The sequence below is a fragment of the Anser brachyrhynchus genome (genome assembly GCF_964034855.1).
Source record: "Anser brachyrhynchus genome assembly, chromosome: 1".
In the NCBI taxonomy this organism is placed as follows: domain Eukaryota; kingdom Metazoa; phylum Chordata; class Aves; order Anseriformes; family Anatidae; genus Anser; species Anser brachyrhynchus.
The window spans coordinates 2,310,852-2,331,377 of NC_137694.1; the positions used below are offsets into that span (position 1 = coordinate 2,310,852).

A 20,526-nucleotide genomic window follows, 5' to 3' on the forward strand; every position below is an offset into this window, starting at 1 on the left:
GAGAGAGAGGTAAAGGGTGCCAAGTCAATTTAGCCGGTCTAGAGCCCTTCTTCACAAGGATACAGTTTCATGAAGAAATGACTGCTTCTTCCGAATCAATGAACACTTTGCTTTCTCTTCCATCCCACAACCCTTTTAATTACTGCTTGATCTTAATGAAGTGTGGCTGATACTAATAAATAGATACCCTTGCGGCTTTAATACCCAATATCCAAACAACGTTCAACCGCATTAGCATCAGCGGTGCTTTCACAATTCAAAATGCCATCATCCCCTCCATCTCCAGCCCCTCCTGTCCCTCCCCCTTAAGCCTCAAGACTGCAGACATCTGTTCTTCAATTGTCTGGTAATAAACATACTCTATAAAGCATATGTAAAATGATTATTACCCTGAAGAGCCAAGTGCCTTTCAAATGCCAGCTGAAACAAATAAACAACAAAAAAAAAACAACCACCAAACAAATGTTACAACAGACATCACTCAGGCTGTTCAATATTCCACAACGTAAGGGCTTCAGCATTGGTCCCACACGTTTCCTTCCTCCAACGGGAGACATCAGTCCACAGACCAATAACACCAGCGCTTCAACGATCCGGGCAGATGCTGGTTAGCAGTGAAGGATGAAGAAAGCAACTGGACTCTTTTGGTAACTTTTATACTTCGACACCTCCCGCAATATGTAATTAAGGAGAATCAGATGTGTGTTCCTCTTCAATTTGTAAATGAAATTAGTTTTCATATGTAGTTAGTAAAATCTATTCCCAGGAATCATCTCCACGAGAATACCCACTTGTCTTCCAAAAATTTGCTATTCATTCATTATGTGTGTGGTGGTGTCATTAAATCCTGGTAATTAATCTGGGGCCTGGTGAATCTCAGTTGTCCTAGTGGAAATTAGGGGCCCACATCCCAAACGGCATAACGACTCATTTCCCAACTCCGGCTTGTTGCTCTAAATGAATTTGAGGAAAGGCAGATTTTGAAAACCACTTGGATGTATCTGCCCTTTGACTCTCTGTGGTTGTAGGTAAGAGTTCCTCTAAATGAACTTTCGTTACCGGAGACACGGGCGCCGACGTGCAGCCCACTGAACACCTGCCGACTCCTGAGTTCTTCAAAAGGTCTGGATCCAAGCTCAGTCTCAGTTTGCAAACAAAAAAGGATCCAAAATAAGGCTATTATAACCAGTAAACTTAGCTCTTCGATTCTGCAGCTCTCGGATGTGATGGAAAATGACACTTTTCTATCAGTAGCACAAAGAGATGAATTCAGACTGATGAATATGAATGCTCTGGTTACAACTCTCCACTTCACATTACTCTGCTGAATTACATTTTAAAGCCACCACTTAAAGTGATGCTTAGGCTTTAAATCATCACACCAATGTCTGGTTTCCCAGTGATCCAGTTAGCTTAATACTTTTAAGAAGCACTCAGCATCCTAATAAAATCAGCTAGTCCATACAGTGTTAAAACTTCCCTGCCAACGTACTTATGTGAACTTGATAAAAATAAGAAAAAAATCTTCTAAATAAAATATCGATCATTTTGAATTCAAAACAGATTCATTTTAAGCCTGTACTGGCAACATCGATGAAAGATGATTGAGACGGGCCATAAGCAGCCTCAAAAACTAATGGAAAATAAAGCAAGTGAAAACTTCACACCTCTGCAGCAATTACCTCCTGGAGAGCTTGACACTTAATACAATAATGCCTAGAAAAGGGTGACAAAGATCTAACCAAGAAGCAATAGACACATAAGATGATGTGACAGAAATTATCGCACGTATTGATATTTTAGCAAATCCCCCATACTCAGCATTTACAAATGACAGCCAGCACCATACAGCCAATTTTAACAGGAGTCAGTGGTTATGCCAGTCTGTGGGGTAGGACACTGCTATTGACTCCCATCAGGAACAGAATTCCCTAAAAGCACTTATTGCCCAAAGAAATCCAGTGCTATGCTCTGTGGATTATTAAGGCAGGTAAAAAATCCCATTTTAGAAGTTTCTACATTCTTCACCTAAAGACAAACTCAGCCCATTCAACAGTAAGAAAAAGGTAAGCTGGGTCATGGAGTATTTTCCTTTTCTCCATGCAGTTATTGATGCACCACTCAACACACGAAAGTTAAGATGTTGCAGATGGTTACTAAGAAAAATATATTGTACGCAGATACCTTAATCTTGATGTAATTATTTTTTATGAAGCAAATTATTTCTACTGCCTATCTTGCAAGCTGGTATTGAAAGTGAAGTGTTTGTGAGGAGTGCTATTTAAAGCAGAGCACTCATGTTTGACTAGGATGGCAAAAACAGGAAAAAAATGAAGCAGAGAAGCAAACAGAAAGCAAAAAGCATCTCACCAGTTTCTAAATCAATGTGAAGCAACTCATCAATAAAAATAAGAGCGTTCCCACCCCCCTCGGAGCTTGAAAGAAGCCTGCAAATTCATTTAAGATGAAGGGACCAAATTCTATGTCCTAGTGGTCATCTTGAATAGCTTATTGCATCTTAACCACTCCTCCCTTTTCTGACAATAAAATAGTTGAAAAACATACATTATGGCTTGGAAATTAATTTTCAGCATATTTCTTTCATTTCAAAAGAGATGGGTGTTGAAATAAAATGCGCTTATGAAATTATCATTATAGGCATCCATCAATAAATGAAGAGCATACAGTGCACACAACCCTTTTTTCTAGGGAACATCTGAAACACCGTAACGAATTTTATTACGTCACATATTTTAACGTCTTCACAACCAGTGCTGTTCTAAAGATTATTGAAATATCTGGTGTCATGACATCAAAAATTTGCATTTGCAGAATTAATGCACTTTCCCTCTGCATTTTTAAGTCACAAGAAGTCACAACTGACCAGTTCTCAGCTGTTGAGATGACACTCAGAATAACCTTGCTCTCATTCATGACCAGATTCCAGTTTCTTGTCTTTATTACTCTTTTATTATTGCTTGCTTTTAGTGCTGGAGAAAAAATGCCCTGTTGGTTGACTGAGTCATGATAATGAGTAAGGCAAACAGAGCAAAGGAGGGAAGTGCTCTCTGAAGATGCTAGCCCAGAATAGGAAAGGACACGTCTGATGATAAAGAAAAGCCATGCAAGGAAAAAGCAGAGGTGGAAGACTGACATTAACTGAGCAAAAAAGTCGTATTATTTAATTCCAGCAAAAACTAAGAAAATGAACTGTTAGACTGCAAAGTAAAAAGAGCAAAATTAAAGCACCAGAGGTGAGTGACTTGGTGAGAGGAGATGTGTTATAGACTTGTTTAAAGTTCCAGCAGTCCTTGGTAAGCTATGAATTTCTGTGATTTTAGTAACTGGCACAGCACTTTAGACCAGGCATTTAATTTGCAGTCCATAGACCGTAATTGTTTATCAAAGAATGAACTTACCTTGCAGTTCATAAAATATCCTTCTGACTTTTTAATAAGCATAATGGACAAATGGGTAAGTGATAAACAACTTCTGACAGGCTGCAACTAAACTTTCCCCTGCGTGGGCCAATAATAAATTGCACTGTTCAATGGAAAGGGGTTGCCCAGGCAAGCAGTCCCACTGGAGCTCTAGCTTATCTTGAAAAAGATGAAACAAGCACTGGTGACAAGTTCAGCTAGCGTTTACTTCTTAAACACGTGCACAACAGCTTTACAAGCCCAAAAATACATACACAAATTGCTGGGAGGTGTTACCACATAACCCGCAATGTGCCCATAAATAAAGTAGGTTAATTCCATTTATTCTAATTATTTACATCTGTAGAAATAGAAGAAATATGCAGAAAGTCTCACTTACCTGAGGAGTGGATGAAAGATGATGGTTATGTTTCTGGCTCCTGGTTTGCAGACAAACTTGGATCCTCCACCTTCAATTAAGTTATCATCCGGTCCTCCTGGAAAATAACACATAACAAGTTGTTTAACAGAATCCGAACATCCCTTGATTTTTAGATACTAAGTGATAATTAAACATTTAGACTTGTCTGTAAATGTTATTATATTTAACACTACTCTCAAGAGTCCATTTGGGGCTCTCAAGAGTCCATTTCCTACAGTGAGTCTCGTAATTTCCTAGCAGAAGACTCCATCGCCCAAGCGAAAGTTGCGTACAAACAGGCTCTCAGCTATGGAGAAATAAGTGTGTTGCGTTTGGCGCACTCTTGGGAAGTAGAACAAGCTCAGAGAGTGTAATTTATACACCTCAGGTCCAGACTGCAGAGTTTCAAGTGGCATGAAACAGCCACCTTCATGTCATCGCAGCGCAAGCAAAGTCACTTCCATAAGGCAGCTCCTAACACCAAGATACTCTAAATCAGGATATTGAGACAGGAGAAAGGGGGGAGAACAAATACTCCCTCTCAATCTCAATTTCTTAGAACTCTTGCATCTCCTGAGACCAATGAAGACTACTTGTTGCCCTTCCAGAAGGGCACATTTTTAAGAGAACAGGTCTGATGCCTCTCATATTAGCATAAAAAAATAATTTGATTCTGAAATTAGTTGCAATTCACCATACAATGCCCCTGTATTTTTGGTCACAAAACTCAGACAATCTTCTTACTGGTATCATCTGACAAATAACCCTATCAACTAAGTTTTTGGACTAAAATTCCCAAAATAACCCGAAATACAAACTTGGGCAAAGTCTCTATCCCAAATGTTATTAAGCCATTTTTATTTTGCATGTGAACTCTCCTTAATGATTGAATAATAATAAATACAGAACCTAATCACATTACTATGATAGCTTTATAGGCAGGAAAATGACAAAGCACTTGAAATCAAAAACAACACCAACAGATTATTGAATTTTTTGACCCTGACATCCGTCTGCCTTGAAACGAGAAGAAAAATGTCTTCAAATTGGAAAGCACGAGAGGAGGAGGAACACAACCACCGAGTGACTCCGAACCTCTTTCGAAGTGAAGTTTATGCACTTCAGGCCATTATCTGTAACCAATTCATTAAGGGAAAAAGAAAAAGGTTTAAAAAAAGAAAGTTCCTCAATGAGTTAATTAGCTCTCCTGTTAGCAACCTCACAGCAAGGACTGGTCATCTACGCCAATTCTTCCATACCCTAAAACAGTCCCTCCAGGTCAGGATTGTTCTGTACAAGCTGATGCGGAGCCAAAGATGTTGTTTCTGTGCCTTGGTAAGGGGACGAGGTTAAATTCCCTATGGAATCAATGAGGAAACCAGGGAACACAGAGGACAAATCAACTGTCCGAGGTCATCAAGTGAATGAAGACCGAAGAGAAGCAGCTCCTTGTGCTTCCTAACTGCCAGGCTGTGGGTGTTTGCCTACAGACACCAGTCTATATGCTGCGCGTAGTGCCCTACCTACCCTGTTATATGATCGCTGTATGCGTGTGGCTGTGGAGGCTGCTTAGATGCACTCCCCAAGCAAACCATGTGTACCTGTGCTCGCTATAGGGCCGTGAGCTGACAGCTCCCCGGGCACACAGTTTGGACATGGGGCTTCTTGGTACTTGCCACGTTAACATAAGGTTTCGTGAAACACAAAGAAACAGCCAAGGACCAAGTTTATAACACTTTACTGAATGCAGTTAGAGAGTCCTCAAAAAAAAAAAAAAAAAGGAAGAAAAGGGAGTTCAAGAATTTCAGCTTTCATCCAAAAAAGTTAACTTGCACAATGTGACTGTTTAATCGTGGAAAAAAAAGAGGCAAAACTTCTAGGAAAAGAAAGTTATCTGCTTCCCCTATTAACGTCACACCCTGCAATTTCCAGCGGGGTCTGTCTCTTAACGGGCTTATTGAGGAATTCATCCAAGCATGAACTACTGAGGCAGGAAGTAGGAAATCCGGGCTCAAATTAAGGACGGGTGTTATTCTCGTTACATCAAGTCACCCCGTGCTAATCAATATTATTGACTGGCACGAACTCCTTAGTGAGGAATGAAGCCATCTGTCTTTTTTGCTTGGCCACATTATGCAAGATGTGAGAAGAACAGCACACCAGCCCTGACAGAAAAATATGCTTTGTATCTTCTCGGCTCTTAGCTTTCAATTAATAATAACGAAGGCTCCGTATGTAGGTGTAAGCCACAAGGGAAAGTAGTTGTGTTTGTATTCAAATATTTTACCTTGAAAATCACACGGAGATGTAAATCCTATTCCTGATGATGCCCCGAACATACCAATAACACCACAAGAGGTACGGCAGCCTGCACAGCACCTCCTACCTTTACACCCCTCGACGCTGCCATCGTGCACCTATGGACCCCAAATTGCATCTCGGCTGCCCAATGTTAGCACAACCCTAGTCATGCCTGGCCGTCACATGGAGGTGCAGTGCTACTGTTTACCACAATTTACTGTGTTTTGTCATGATAACACTTGGAGAAAAGCCCAAATCGGAGCAAAAAACAATGGCATCGTCTGCGTGTTCACGTGGATATCTCTCGTACCCGCCGGCACCAAGGGCTGAAACGCGCCGTAACGTTGACTGACCAATGTGATACCCCCCACGCAGACAATGTCCCAGACCAGGCTCTGTGCTATAGACCCAACAGACACGTCCATAAAAAATACACTCTTAATACCCCTTCATCCTTATGGATTCCTACCAAGAACATCTCTTGCAGGGAGGTCAATTATCATTCATCCGACCTACGGAGAAACCAATGACTCCCAACCAGGTGGCTGCAGAGAAAACAGGTAGAAAATGAAGGAAGAGAGGGCAAAACACCTGTTTTTCGGAGTATTTTTTCCCCTTTTCAAGATGATTATCAGCCGGGCAGGTTGCTTAGTCTCTAGACCAAACAAGAGCTAAGCACACAAACACGGTACCGCTGGGTTGTCCCAAACACACGCCACGTCCACATGAGCAGACTCCAAGAAAACGATCCACCTCATTAGGGAAAGGGAGCTGTACAGCCTAATTCCCAGGGAGCACTGAACATTTTAAGCTGTATGTAAGCGCTCAGCTTTATTGCCATGACAGCTCACCATAAGCACTGACTACAGGGCTAACCATCCATGCTTGCTGATGTACAACATCCCGACGCACGCAGCTCTCCAATAACCATCTGGACCAGGCGTACATCATTGCTTCAGCAATGCCACACAACACAACTCTTTCATTTGTATTGCAGGGCTGTTTTTTGTTTTTTTTTTAGTTTAAGGCAAGAAATTATAACAGCCACGTTTCATAGGCACTAGAAAAAAAACACTAAACGTTTCACAGCTGTCACAAAGTACTATTGTTGTAGCTGTTCTTTCTTAAGAGCACCGGCTTGCTGATTTAATCTGTCTGGTAATAAATTATGAGACCAAAAAAAGAAGAAAAACGTTGAGGTGAAGTGAGATTTGTCATGGAGCTAATGACATCCTCACGCTGTGCTAGCAATGAAGTGTGCCCACCTGAATGCCACTGTGAGTGGGAGTCAGAGACGGGGCCATTAGGAGCGCAGCTGAACGGTTCTGAAATGGAGCCGAAAATGTCATGCTTCAGTATGAAAAAACAAGATTACCAAGAAAGCCAGAAACTCTGCACACTTTTTGAGTCTGAACAAACTGCTTCAAGTTTCCATTCTGCCTGGTATCTTTCTGGGGGAAACGTTCGCCATGGATTCCCCCCAGTTTTAGTGCTGACACCCTGTTATCTGCAGACATGGCAGGTCTCAAAACGATAACATCAAGTTTCCTTGCCCCAGAAAAATGCAAGGAACCTTTTCAATCCAGGGAGGAGAAAGACAACAATGGGTATTTTGTTCTATCCAGAAGAAGAGGTAAAAGAAAAAAGACATTTTTATTAAATTAAGACAAAGGGTATTGCAAATTCTTGAAGGTGTTCAGATATTTATAGAATTTCCCAGGAACTTTATGCTTTGTTGATCCATTATGGCAACACAAACAGTTCAGCATCAATATATATAATTTTTAATTGACCAGTTTGGGAGTCTTTTTGTGCCATGAAGTTACTCCAGCTCAAAGCTGTCTACAACAATTTGAAGTCTACCTGTATTTCCCTAATTTACTCTTTTCAGAAAACATACTGAAGCCCATGATAACAATGCTGAGGATTAATAGCGCTCTTCAGGAAGAGTCTCAATGTGCTTCGCAAATGCATTAAAGTACTTTTCAATATCCTTATGCCTGTTGTGTACACTGAAGCAGCAAAGAAGCCATATCTCAAGTTAGATGGCCCACAACTCACACTGCAAGAGGTTCCCTGGCACTCCGTGATGCTGACCCACAACTTTGCAATCAGTGCAGTGCTCGCTACCTCCTCTAACCAAGGACTGCCACATTCAAGGAAAAGGCTTGATCCTAACTTGAAAAGAAAAAAAAAAAAATCAGATATCCTGCAATTCCCTCATTTCTCATCACCATCCCTCAGGGTGTTCAAGGAAAGGTTGGATGTGGTGTTTAGGGACATGGTTTAGTGGGTGACATTGGTGGTAGGGGCGTGGCTGGACCAGATGATCTTGGGGGGCTTTTCCAACCTTAATGATTCTATGAAACAAAAAAGTAATAGTGTTTGTTTCCTTTTTCCAATTTCTTCTTATTGAAACAATTTTCTCCATAAAGGTCCAAGATTTAATGGAAGTTATTACTCTTCAACATCACGCTTAAAGATGAATCACATCCCCCTCACTCTCTTGATCAGTTCCTTGAAGGACACGGACCCATCAGAGAGGAGGTAGCTCAGCATCTGGGAGGAGGCTCCTTGCACCTTTTAAAATCAGTTCTTCTCATAGCAAGAAAGTTAAAGTTGGTGGGTTTGTTTTTTGTTCTTTTCAAACAAGGTAGGGAAAGCTCTCTCTGCCTCTAATAAGGGTACTTGAAGAGGGTGAGATTTCTTACGCTTTCCGCGTTCTGCAATGTCACTGCAGAGCACCACAAAATGTTACCTAATTGTTTTGGAGCCACGTCTGTCGTAAAGCATTTCATCCTCAGCCCCGATACACTTTAAATCCTAGCGGGAAGAAAGATTTTCACTGTGCTTAGTGAGTAAATAAATCTGGTCTGAAACATCCAGGATACACTAATCTAGTCCCATTGGAAACCACAGCCACCCAAAAACCATGAGTACCATTAGCTAGCCTGGGCAAATCTTTCCTATTTCCTCTCTTCCCCTCCTCTCCCCTGTCTCAGCACAGGACAACTTCATTTATTTCTCTGCAAGTGCAAACTTTTCAGCTAAACAAGTTCCAGGCACGTAGCGAACAATTCTTCAGCACCTCTCTGTGATCAAAGTGCCTTTCCTAGCGAGCCACTTCACGTTAATCTATGCAACCATAAAAAGAATATAAAAAAAAAAGCACAGGCTTTGAAGCCACAACAATCAAGCAATCAACACAGCTTGCAAATCAATGCCACCTCCTCCATCCTGAGCATCCGAGCAAACTTTTATAGGAGAAAAGGAAGCAGTTTAGATGGTACGGTCCTTCCCAAAAGTTCTTGATTATGTGGAGATCGACAGCATAGCTATTACCTGGGTATCATCTTCAAGGTATGGAAATAATTTTATTTAGCACGAAAGGGAAGAAAGCCCAAAGACAGCAAAGCAGGTTATTAGAAAACAGAGCTCAACAGAAAAGAACGATTGATCGGTGCTATTATGGAACAATAAGAACGGGGCTTCATGAACAGCCTCCTCCTTTCTCATATTTTTGTGCATTAGGGCTCAATTGTCTCACAACTGCACCTCCTGAAAAAAGCCACACACGAGCGTCAAGTTCCCTTTTTACTCTCCTGATTCACAGCGGTGATTCAATGGGTTGGTAACTATCTTCACGTTGGTTTTAGAAAGAAGCAGACAATTATCTTCTCTGCAGTTCTTTGGCACGCCTTGAGTCATCCAAGCTGAGTTTTTCAAACTGCTCCAAGGTACCTGCTTTAGGCGTGAAGTAAGGGCTCAGCCACCAGCTCTCCTGCGATGTGCTCTCCCATGGGATAGAAACGAGGCATTTAACTGTCCTACACCACCAGGAGGGAAGTGATGGGGCAGGATCTGGTCCGTCCCTTCCGTCTCCGGTCCTGACTCTTCACCCTTCCCCTGGGGAACAAAGCACGTAGGGCATCCTGCACCTAAAACAAGCTTTGTCAGGGCTTCAAGCACCTTGACTGCCAGTCCTATAAGCAGGGTGGCAGAACCTAGGTCGGTCTTCCCTGAAACCAAGTAGGTTTATCCAAGTGAACAAACAAAGCATTACTAGAAGCCCCAGAAGTGCCCAGCCCCATGCTCCGAGCAGCCCGTGATCGAATGCCAGCTCCGCAGAAAATAATCAGAGAAACTCCAAATCCACAGCACCTTCCTTCTGAACAACCACCATCTTTGAAGCCTTATAGTGTTATTTAAAATACCGTTTGACAGACAGCCTTGAAACACGGCACTTTCCCACTGGTGTAGGTCAACATGAGGTTAATGCTTTCTGTTTCTGAGCCGTGTTCTCTTCCCTCCTTGCCGGACTCCTATGAACCGTGTGAGGTAGCTGTGATGGGGCTGCCAACGCATCTGGAACTGAAACTCAGCGCTGCAAATAATACAGTGAAGCAAAGGTTATGTATAAGCAAACAATGCAAAGTTCTCCTGGAAAGCCCTTCAAACACCAACCACTTCAGGACTCCACGGACCAAACAAGAGATCTCATCTTCTAGTGGCATCTAGTGGATTAGCTGAGGTGGACGATTCTGTCTACTCCTGCGGATCAAGGATGTTGCCTCTGTCTTCCTCAGCCTCAAACTGAGGTTGAGAGCGCACTACACAGCTGCTAGTTCTGACCACGAGCTACTGGTCCACTGCCACAGCACATGGGGATGCTGTTTCCCTCTCTTGCAACAGGAGGGAGGGAGGTGAGATGAAAAAAACATACAAACAAACAAAAACCCTGTCTTATCAAGACATAGAAGAGGAACCTCGGCCAGCACTTGATTACTTCCTTGCTTGAGGGGAGAAGCAATTTAAGAAAGGTTTCTGACAAAGGGAAGATTGCATTTCTTGTTTGCTTCTCTTAATTACACGCTCCTTCCTAATCATGGCAGCTGTGAATTTATAGACCGGACCATCAGGAGTAAGGGACTGAGGTTTATAAACACGTAGGCACCCTACCTTCTACCAAAATCAACACAGATCGGAGAGATGATGACGGTGGCACTAGGAGAGATCCAAAATCAATGGGAATTAGGTGGCTAACTACTTGCAAAACACTGGCTGTCAGTCCTTGGGGCGAGGGCTCTGCAGTGGTAGGAAGGAGCTCTCAGATGATTATCTGCCTCAAAGGGCAGTGACCGCTGCCAGCTTCCCGTCTGTCCATCACCTGGCACCGGCACTAAACCCTGCACAGGAGATACCGGCGCTGCTGGAGCCAGGCACAAATCCTGCCCCAGCCCCACAGGGGCTGTGTGCCTAGGTCTGCCCAGTTGGCTTGGCAAATATTTTTCTTCTTTGACAGAGAGGTGGGGTGGGAATTGAAAGAGAGATGTGAAGCGAGAGGGGAAAAAAAAAGCAACAAGAAAACTGACCTTTAAGGTTATGAAATACATTGCATTTCATTTCTGTACTGTTTCCTTCACTGAAGGAGATCTCAGCAATTCTCTCAGCAGCAGAGTTTGGGGTGATGCTCCCTAACACGGGTTGCAGAGCAGCTTTCTAGCCTCAGAAGCTCTCGCTGGAGAAGGACAAATCTTCTGCAGAAATTTGGGCAGGGCTCCTGGCTGGTTCTCGGTTTGCCCCCCAGAGCAATGGGGCTGCTGTGCCAGGGGTCCTGGACAGACAGGGGAGGCCTGGGCTTCCCAAACACGCATCGATCCTGCTTAGAATCATTAAATAATCGTTGCTTGCTTTGGGGTTGGGAACGCGACAGTCAGAACAATGATCCCACGCACCCAAAGACTTCAAAATCCCAGCTGAAGTCAAGTCAAGCCTGATGGCTGGATTATCACCAATTCCTCTGTGTTATAAGACTGGGAAAGGAGGGATAAGAGCCATAGCTTGTGGCCTAGTTTGTACAGCACGTACTGCTTCAAACCATGCTGAAGGAAAAGTGATTTCCAGAACAGATGAGGCCATGCTGGCACACATTGCCTCTCCTGAACCAAAGGGAGCACAAGCCTTAACGCCACGACCACAGCATTTCCTTTGGTCCAGGTACAAAGTCCCCACCCATGAGAACACACGTTGCTATCAGCACCTTAAATATCAATCCAGAAACCAATTTCCGGAAAGCCGATGGAGGTTGTGCTACCCAAATTTCATACAACACCTTTTAGAGCAAAGCTTTTATTCCCCGTTCCTAAGTCCTTGCTCTCCATGGAGCAGAGGACATGGCTCCAACTCACCAAATGGCCGCTGGTAGTTTGGGAGCACACCACCCGCTCAGTGCCTGAAATTTCTCCCTGATCAGCTTTTTTTGCTCGCCCCTGACCACCTGCCATCACCCTTCGCTTGCTACGTACCGGGCTCCGGCACAAGAAGCTGATTTGGATGCAGGCACAGAGCTGCTGCACAGACATATTGTTCTGCTGATGTTCCCATGCCCAATCCTTTTACTCTCTCCTATACTGTCTTGTCTGAGATCCAACACCATATGCATTTAAATAAGTTGCTCTTTAATGTTTCAAAACCTGATTTATTAGTTGCTCACACTCCATCTGCCTTGAAAAACTGCACCGTGCCTTCACTTTCACAGCCCGTACAAAAGGTTGAGGTTCAATTTGACTCTACTTTATCATTTGATCAGCGTGTCAGCCACATATGTAAAGTCTCCTTTCAGCTACAGAATTTGCTTTAAATGCATACTTTTCTCCCCCCTTGTTGTTTTTTTCTTTTTTTTTTCTTCTTCTTCCCAGGCCACGCAACTCAGCAGCAGGCACTTTGATTAATGTATTTGTCAGCTTGCATATTTACTGTTTTGTCGGTTTCCCTAAAACTACTGCGTACAGATGTAAGCTCTCCCAAAGCACGGCTGCTGCGTAAATCCTTATCCAAAGCCAGGAAACGTGCTAGAGCTAATGAACTGTGATTACTTACACCCTGAGCTCGCTTTTTAACTGTTTTCTTCTCAAAGCTTGCTTTCTTTATCTTATCTCCTGTAGTGGTAAATGCCTCCTATCTGAACTTTTTACATTCGTGACATGTTTTCTTTCAGTTTTAATGTCAGAAGAAAAAAAAAAAGGTGAGCAAACAAAGAGAGCAAGTGAAATAAGACAAAGGTATGACTTGACATCTAGTCATTTATGGTTTTATATTCCTATAAAATGTTCAAACTTTGAAACCTCCTACATTTCAACCCTGCACCCCCCCCCTTTTTTTTTTTTAATACCTAAAAGCTCGCAGCCACCTTAAAGAATAGAATTGGGAGTTAGATATTTGGCGAGGCTGTAGGCTCATGGGACAACGTTGGCCAATGCTGCACCTCAACCCAACCACTCCTGAGACTTGCTACCCACCCCTCGTGGGCCTGTTACAAGAAATAATGAAATAATGTAAAGCATTGTATGGTCTTCTAGAATTACAGACACACAACTATGCATCTGCAGAGACGCCTGTTCCATTTTTTAACACCAGGACACAACAAAAACTGAGGACTCAGCAACTGTACACTGCAAGGACTACAGCAACCGCCGTGCCGCCCAAGAAAGCCATCATAGACTCATTTTCTACATATTAATGAGCGCATCAGTTCTAACGAAGACAAATTTGCCAATCTTTTGACAAGTCTTGAAAATGTTACAAAGCTGGCATGTGGAGACAAGGCAAAATATATCCTACTTGGTTATTCAACACTGCAACGCCGCTATAAATTCGTAACAACAAAAGAATGTCTTTACTCCTCATCTGTGCGTACGCTGGTGTGAATTAATTCATTTCCCAGCAATATGCAGAATGATCCCCACTAATAACGCGGGCTTTCCCCAAGGGAACCGAAACGCCTCGGCCATGCCAGCGCACGAAATGCACAAACCGACTCCCAGCTCCAGCAGAAGCGATCCGATTGCTCAGAGTATGACCTGTCAGGCAGCATTTTTCAACCTGCTCATCCATAATCTCTTTTAGATGGGTTCCCCCACCTCCTTATCCTCCTTGCTTTGTTTCGCCTGAAATTCAATCAAAGATGAATTAGACTTTGGAAAACAAACCAACGCTGCGGCTATTAAGTTGCGCTGGAAATTCCAGACCCCGGTGTTAATTTTGCTACAGCTTTTTTACTTCTTGCATTTTAATGCAAAAACTGCTTCCCCCTGGAGACTGTCACCGATATTGGCACGAAACTGCACGGGGCTGTAACTGAACTCCAGCGCCAATAAAAAGGAGGTAACTCAACCCTCGGCAGACATTAGCAAGTGCAGGAAAACAGCCAGAACTTTAATCACTATTCTTTCAAATGCGGCCAGGGATTTCGAAACGCTGTTATTCTACGATATGACCCTAATGCGGTGCTTAATCAAAGCAATTGCTAGCACAAGAATAACCTGGCGACTTTAATAAAAAACCATTTCATGGGAGTCAATGTGTCAGAATCGTGCTGTATCTAATATAACAAACTCTGGGAAGAGGAATGACCAGACCTTTCCAGGCATGTTTCTATACATTTCCACAGCCATGACACTTAACAGTTCTGCTCAGCGTTGACCAGAGGACTCCTGTTTGTCCTGTGTTACAGAAATCTCTTGGGAGTTCTCCAAATTATTTTTTTATTTTTATTTGTTGCCACTCTTGTGCAGGCAGCAATGAAAAGAAAAGCACAAAAGACACACGTCTAAAAAAGCAATTCAAGCAGTAGCCATGCTCTTATTTTAAAATGCATTTAAAAGCACTCAACAGTCATAGGGTAAAGAAACTATCATGTGAATGTTTCAATTTTATCACAAAAAAAAACAAAAACAAACTTGCTGCTTTGGGAGGCTCTATCAGCAGAAAGTCACTAGCTCAGTAGAGTTTCATCTGTAATTTGGAATACTTTGTGTTATAGTTTCACAGGTAATACAAATACGTGCTCTTTGTTCGGCCACGAGAAGCAGAAGTGCTCACACTAGTGCAGAGCAGCTAGAAATTGTGTTTACGGACCAAGTGGTGCTGGACAAAAAGGGAAGAGAAGATTTCTTCTGTACCGTCTGCAGGTGGGCAGACCTCTCTGAAAGGTCTGATCAGCAACAGGACACCCTAACACCCTTTCCTATATTGATCACTGATGCGATCCGGACCCGGCCAAGGACTGAATGAAGCCCGATAGCTGCTCAGCAGCCTGTGCAGGAACGCCAGCTGTCCTCAGATCGGGTCAAACATTCACACCGCAAAAGCAAAAGTTAACCTGGCACCGAGCATACGCTGTAAAGGAAGGCAGAGGAATGGGCACAAACCACAGTTAATCCCATCCCACAGAATGCATTCCCTGAGCACGGAAGCTGCTTCTTGAAGCTGTAAGCCCGGACAACAGTATTTCCAAGCCGCGGTGTACCAGGTGGAACTGCAGTCTGGAAATCCATCACTCTTTAAAAATAGATGTAAGCCATTCTGCATCTGAAAGGAGGAAAGGAGTACCGAGTTCAGAGGTCCCCCTCTGCTGTGGTCCTAACCTTTCAGCTTCAAACATCCACCAAACTTACTTTGAAAGCTACTGCTCATCAAGAAAAATCAGAAGCAGAAGAATCCTTATTTGATGGAGGGAGTACTCAGCCAGCACTTTCCCCCCTATTTTTCCCCCTGCAAGGGCTACTTACAACCGAGGAAAGCAGCCAAACTGTAACAGAGGGAGAGAGCTGAGCTATCCGGAGCGACACTCGGTAATACAAAGGGGCCCGCAACACAGGAGCGGTGGCAGATCTAAGAGGTTTCCCACCTCCCCCAGAATTTTAAGAGCTGTACCGTACACCTACGTCGAGGCGCCGTGTTGCAGGGCCTCGAGAAAAGTTCTCTGCTGGCACCACGCAGCGGGCGGGCACGGATCCTCAGCGGGGTCTGCACCCCAAAAGCCGACAGCGAGCCGAGCTGTGCTTGGCAATCACAACGATACCCCTCGATCCAACCTATGAAATTAGATAAAAATCAATGCAATAAGAGCATCGGCAAAAAGCTGGTTTTGTATTTGAAGGAGGAATTTCTATCCTTTTTAATCCTGGGATTTTTTTGATATGGCTGATGTTTGGTTCGGTTTTTCAGGATTTTTTTTCAGAGCAGAGAAAATCCAAAGGTTTAGGCAAGGAAGATGACCACGTGCTCCTCACCACCAGCCAGCTGCTGGAGTGAAGATTTTCCTCCAGCATTTACCAAAAAAAATCAGTTGTCCTGAATGAAAATCAGTCTGATTTGAGTAAACAAAATCAAACTAGGAGAAATCAAACTAAGGAGGAAGAGGAGGAATCAAACTAAGTCTGGAAACCACCCGGGCTCAGATGATGACCTCTGCTGTTGAGGCTGCCAACAATTACCCAAATTACCCAAGCACCCAAAATTCAGACCTACTGTAAGCCAGCTTTATGCCATTACAGCAGAGCTACGCTCTCTAAGCGAGCCGTGTTAACCCAGTTAAAACAATGGCTTTGCCAGGAGAGCTAGGATTACAGCAGGGACTTCGGTTGTAGAGGTTAACATCCCAGCCAGCATTGCTGTGCTGGCAGCGATCTGTGAGTAGCTGCGATGCCATCAGCTCTGCGAAAAGCCCGGAGCCCATCGCCAGCAGGCGACGTGACGTGCCTGCCACGGGATCGTCACGGATGGAGGTGGAAAAATACCTGCACTGTTCCCCTACAAATAAGTGACAGACTTCCAACGCATTAGATGAGCTGGCCTGTTATGCTACCACTCAGAGACTGCAGAATTGAACAGTGGAGGAAAGTGGCTGAAGTCAGAAGAGCATCCTACAAACACCCGTTATTCCTAAAATAACGGGCTCCAGAACAAAACCGCCGCAGCTGCTACTTTTGACGTGGGTAACGCACCTTAAGCCAGACCTCTGAGTAACCCGTTGCTATTTTTACATCTCTTTTTACCTCGTAACATCCTTTCCTAATGACAGTTTTAAATGTACCCGTGTTCAAGGGACTACTGCTTAATGCTTTTTTTTTTTTTTGGCAACACACTGCTTGTCCAGTGCTACACGTTTAAACTCCGTAGCGTAGCCTCCTTTTCCAACCATCTGCTTGTTGAGCTAATTCAAACCATTACCGGCTTTACCTACAAGAAAAGATGCTCCAAGCTTCAAGGAGACAGCTACGGTTTCGCCAGGGGAGGGGAAAAAAAGCACAGCACAAAGCAGCTAGTCTAACAATGAGAGAAATGTCAAGAAATAGAAATGTCAAATCCCTTAGGGTGGGGAAAAAAAAAAAAATCCAACTCCAGTTCATCTCCAAGCACTATATTTTGTAATGAAATTACACTCCGTAGTCTTCCCTCAGGGGAAAGCTGCTCCAGCTAATCAGCCTGTTGTTTTTTTAAAGTTCAAAACAAATGCAAGAATGGCTACGCAGCACTCGTGCCCTCGCTGTCAGGAACTGCATTTAACTCTTTACAAGTACGTGGTTCTTCTGAATTTCGCCACCAGGAACCGCAAAATGCCTCCGTCTCTCAATATTGAGATAGATCAACGTATCTCAATGTTCTCCTGACATTTACCACTTGCGGCATCTTTCCTCTGTCTTTTAAAACATTCTTCAAAAGCTCCCCAACAGTTTGCTTAGCAAACCGAAAGGCTCTCCTGTCACTCTTGAATCCTCCGAAAGCCTTCACAGCGCAATCACTTCGAGTGGTGTCCGTCATCTTCTTGGCGGTGGCAGCTCACGCTTCTGCCAGCTTTTTAAAATTTATTTATTTTTCAATACATTTGTGGACACCTACGAGAAACGGTCACTGATTTACAGCTGCAGAAAGGTTGCTTCCCATCCCGTGGGACTCTTCACTCCGGACACCAGCAGCAATCAGCTCCATCCCAGGCACCGTCCCGCGCAGCTAGCACAACTGTGAAGCAAAGCTGCCGTGGTACTGCTAAAGGGCAGCACAAAGCAACCTTTCCTGCTCAGCAGGGACAGGATGGGCTAGAAGATCTTCAGCGGTCCTTTCCGACCTCAGCCATTTTGTGAACCTTCACGCAGACAGCCCTGGGCTCTCCCCAGCATGCACCAAACGAGTGAAACAAAGGAGATTGCACACCACGGGCTCTCTGGCCCCAAATCTTCAGGTATTGCAGTGTTTCACACCAGTTAGACCTACAGCATAAGGCACAAAATGGATGGGTTCACACAGATCCTACAGGAAGAAGAGGGCTGCCAGCTCAGGCAGCACAGGCAAAGAGTGAGCCAATACCCACCTGCAACACTAAAGGTGTCTGTATCTTCCACCTACACTCTTGAAAAAACAAGCTTCAGAAGTTACAAGACTCCTTTTGAGACAGAAGCCTAGAACTTGTACGTAAATCGGGTCCATACAAACCAGCGACCATAAAGCTTTCGGAGTTCCATGTCCCTCTTCCACACCCAGATGAGCAAACGGAGCTCATGTGTTAGCCTCGGGATCTTGCTTGCTTGCTTTCTGCTCAACAAGTGAAAATAAGTAAGTAAATAAATGTCCAACTCGAGCAGGTTAGGAATTAGCTCCCTGGGTTACAGCGAGAAGAGGTGACTGATTACACATCACCCCTAGCCGGTCGGTCCTCGGAGCATCTGGGCTTTTGTGACAGAGGGAACAAGATGCAAGATTCAACATCGGGCGGGGAGCTGCTGATCAACAGATTATTAAACCCCTAAAAAGGCACACGCATCATGGGGCATGGTATGCCCCATCTTTGCTATCCCAAACTCCTTTAAGACAATATGGTCACGACGAGCCTGCGTGGTAACTCCAAACCCGAAACTCCGGACTCCTCTTGCCTCCTCACCAACCGTCCAGAGGTCTCTTTTTACCTGAAGCATATCCTCAGCCTCTCACTTCAACACACAAAAGCACGCTGTTGGTTATTTCTACAGCACGCTCAGCTCTACGCAAAGGAGCAGCCAAAAAGCTTGCACCCGTGCAGTTAGTTGTTTATCTTGAACAGTTGAGCACTTGCGCGCATATAAATGAAACGCCTGCTCTCCTCCCGGCTGATAAATAATGAAAAGTTGGATCTCTTCTGTCTGGTTATCCTTGTGGAATTCCTCTGTGTTAGCACAACCTGTTGTAAGGGCGAGCTGAGTAATTTTGGAGCAATGATTCACAACGTTTCAGTGCTTGAAGACTTTCACTCTCTTCTTTAGACCTCACCTTTAACCCGTAGCTTCCTTACCTTAAAGCCAGCAAGGCTTAGCTTAATTTGACAACACCAAAGCACACTCATTGTAATCACATCTGGGAAGCAAAATAAATAAAATAAGTACAGTTGAAGACACTGCAGATTATCATAGAATGACTCGGACTGGAACAGACCTTAAAGATCATCAAACCCCAGCCCCAAGAGCTCTACGAAAAACCTGTGCTGCACAGGTACCACAAGGCAGGTGCAGTAACATGCACCTACAGCCCAAAACTGCAAACAAAACTCTTGTGCCAACCTGTGCATCGGAGGTTTCAGGCTTGCATTTAAGAGCAAATCAACTCCCGAAGTGCTCGGCAAGGCCATGGGATGCAAACGTCTCCAGCCACACGTGTGGGCATGGCAAAGGTGCCCAAAGGATGCCTTTAAAGAGCTGTCACAGAGCAAATGCAGAGCTAAAGGAGTCTTCTGCCTTCAAGGAGAACTCTCGACTCTCCGCGTCCTGAAAACAAAAAGGCAATTCCTTTTTGACCTCCACTCTCCCCTGCATTTAAATAAAACTGTTTATGGGTGTTTGGAGACCTAAAACCCCAAGTATCAGTCTGTCATTAATATTTTAATTGAAGGCATGAATATTCATGATCATTTTGCTGCTTTAGAGGACAAGATACGATAATTAAATAATTCTAATATGTAAATGTGTTCCTGTCATGACACCTTGCCTTCATCTACATTACAAAACCAAGGCATTTTTAGCTCTTTCATTATTTATGTAATCCTGGTTCTTTTTGCTTTTTTTCACCTTCCAGACTAACTAGAGCTACTGACTGCAGACAGAACTTTGAGTTACAGGCGTCGTAATTACAACTACTCCAAAGTCGTCTCCCTCTCCTGACTTTGGTGGGTTTGGAGGATTTTTATTAGCAGTGCTTTTTTTTTTTTTTTAGTATGATACATCTTCTGTTTCCAAGCTAATTTCAACAGTTTCTCTAACACCTGATATTTGCCACAAGCCCGGGAGAACACGGGCAAGCACCAAGTTATTAAAGATTTCATCATTTCTCAGACTTCAAGGAACAACAAAACCGATATGGTTTCTATGAGAGGCAACAGCAGTAGCTGTTTTCTACAATAAATGGAACATTTCTTTCATTTGCAGCTATACCCAACAACAGAAAACTGGCAAGCCTTCCCTGTAATTGCTTTCGAAGTCTCCCATTTAAATACAAACTGATTTTAAAACCTGAAGCGTGTCAAACAAGGGCAAAAAACTAGAGAGGATTTGCAGGGTCATTAAGCTCACCCTTCAGCTC

General features: G+C 43.7%; 1 protein-coding gene and 1 long non-coding RNA gene across 9 annotated transcripts in view; both read right to left on the reverse strand.

The window, feature by feature from the left end:
- EXOC4 (exocyst complex component 4) overlaps positions 1–20,526 on the reverse strand; it is a 380,649-nt gene that overhangs the window by 198,319 nt on the left and 161,804 nt on the right. For 5 of the 8 annotated variants that reach the window (XM_080577978.1, XM_080577977.1, XM_080577979.1 and 2 more), the window contains one exon: positions 3,820–3,916. In XM_080577978.1, the coding sequence (XP_080434104.1) occupies positions 3,820–3,916 (97 nt within the window). Of the gene's footprint in view, positions 1,275–3,819; positions 3,917–20,526 lie in introns of all 8 variants that reach the window. The other 3 variants (XM_080577982.1, XM_080577981.1, XM_080577980.1) reach the window with 2 other exon arrangements.
- LOC308188751 overlaps positions 7,479–20,526 on the reverse strand; it is a 70,561-nt gene continuing 57,513 nt past the window's right edge. The window contains exons 7-9 of the long non-coding RNA XR_013945727.1: positions 19,512–19,715; positions 19,225–19,308; positions 7,479–19,135 (exon numbers count right to left, since the gene is read on the reverse strand). This is a non-coding gene — a long non-coding RNA (uncharacterized lncRNA). The remainder of the gene's footprint in view (positions 19,136–19,224; positions 19,309–19,511; positions 19,716–20,526) is intronic.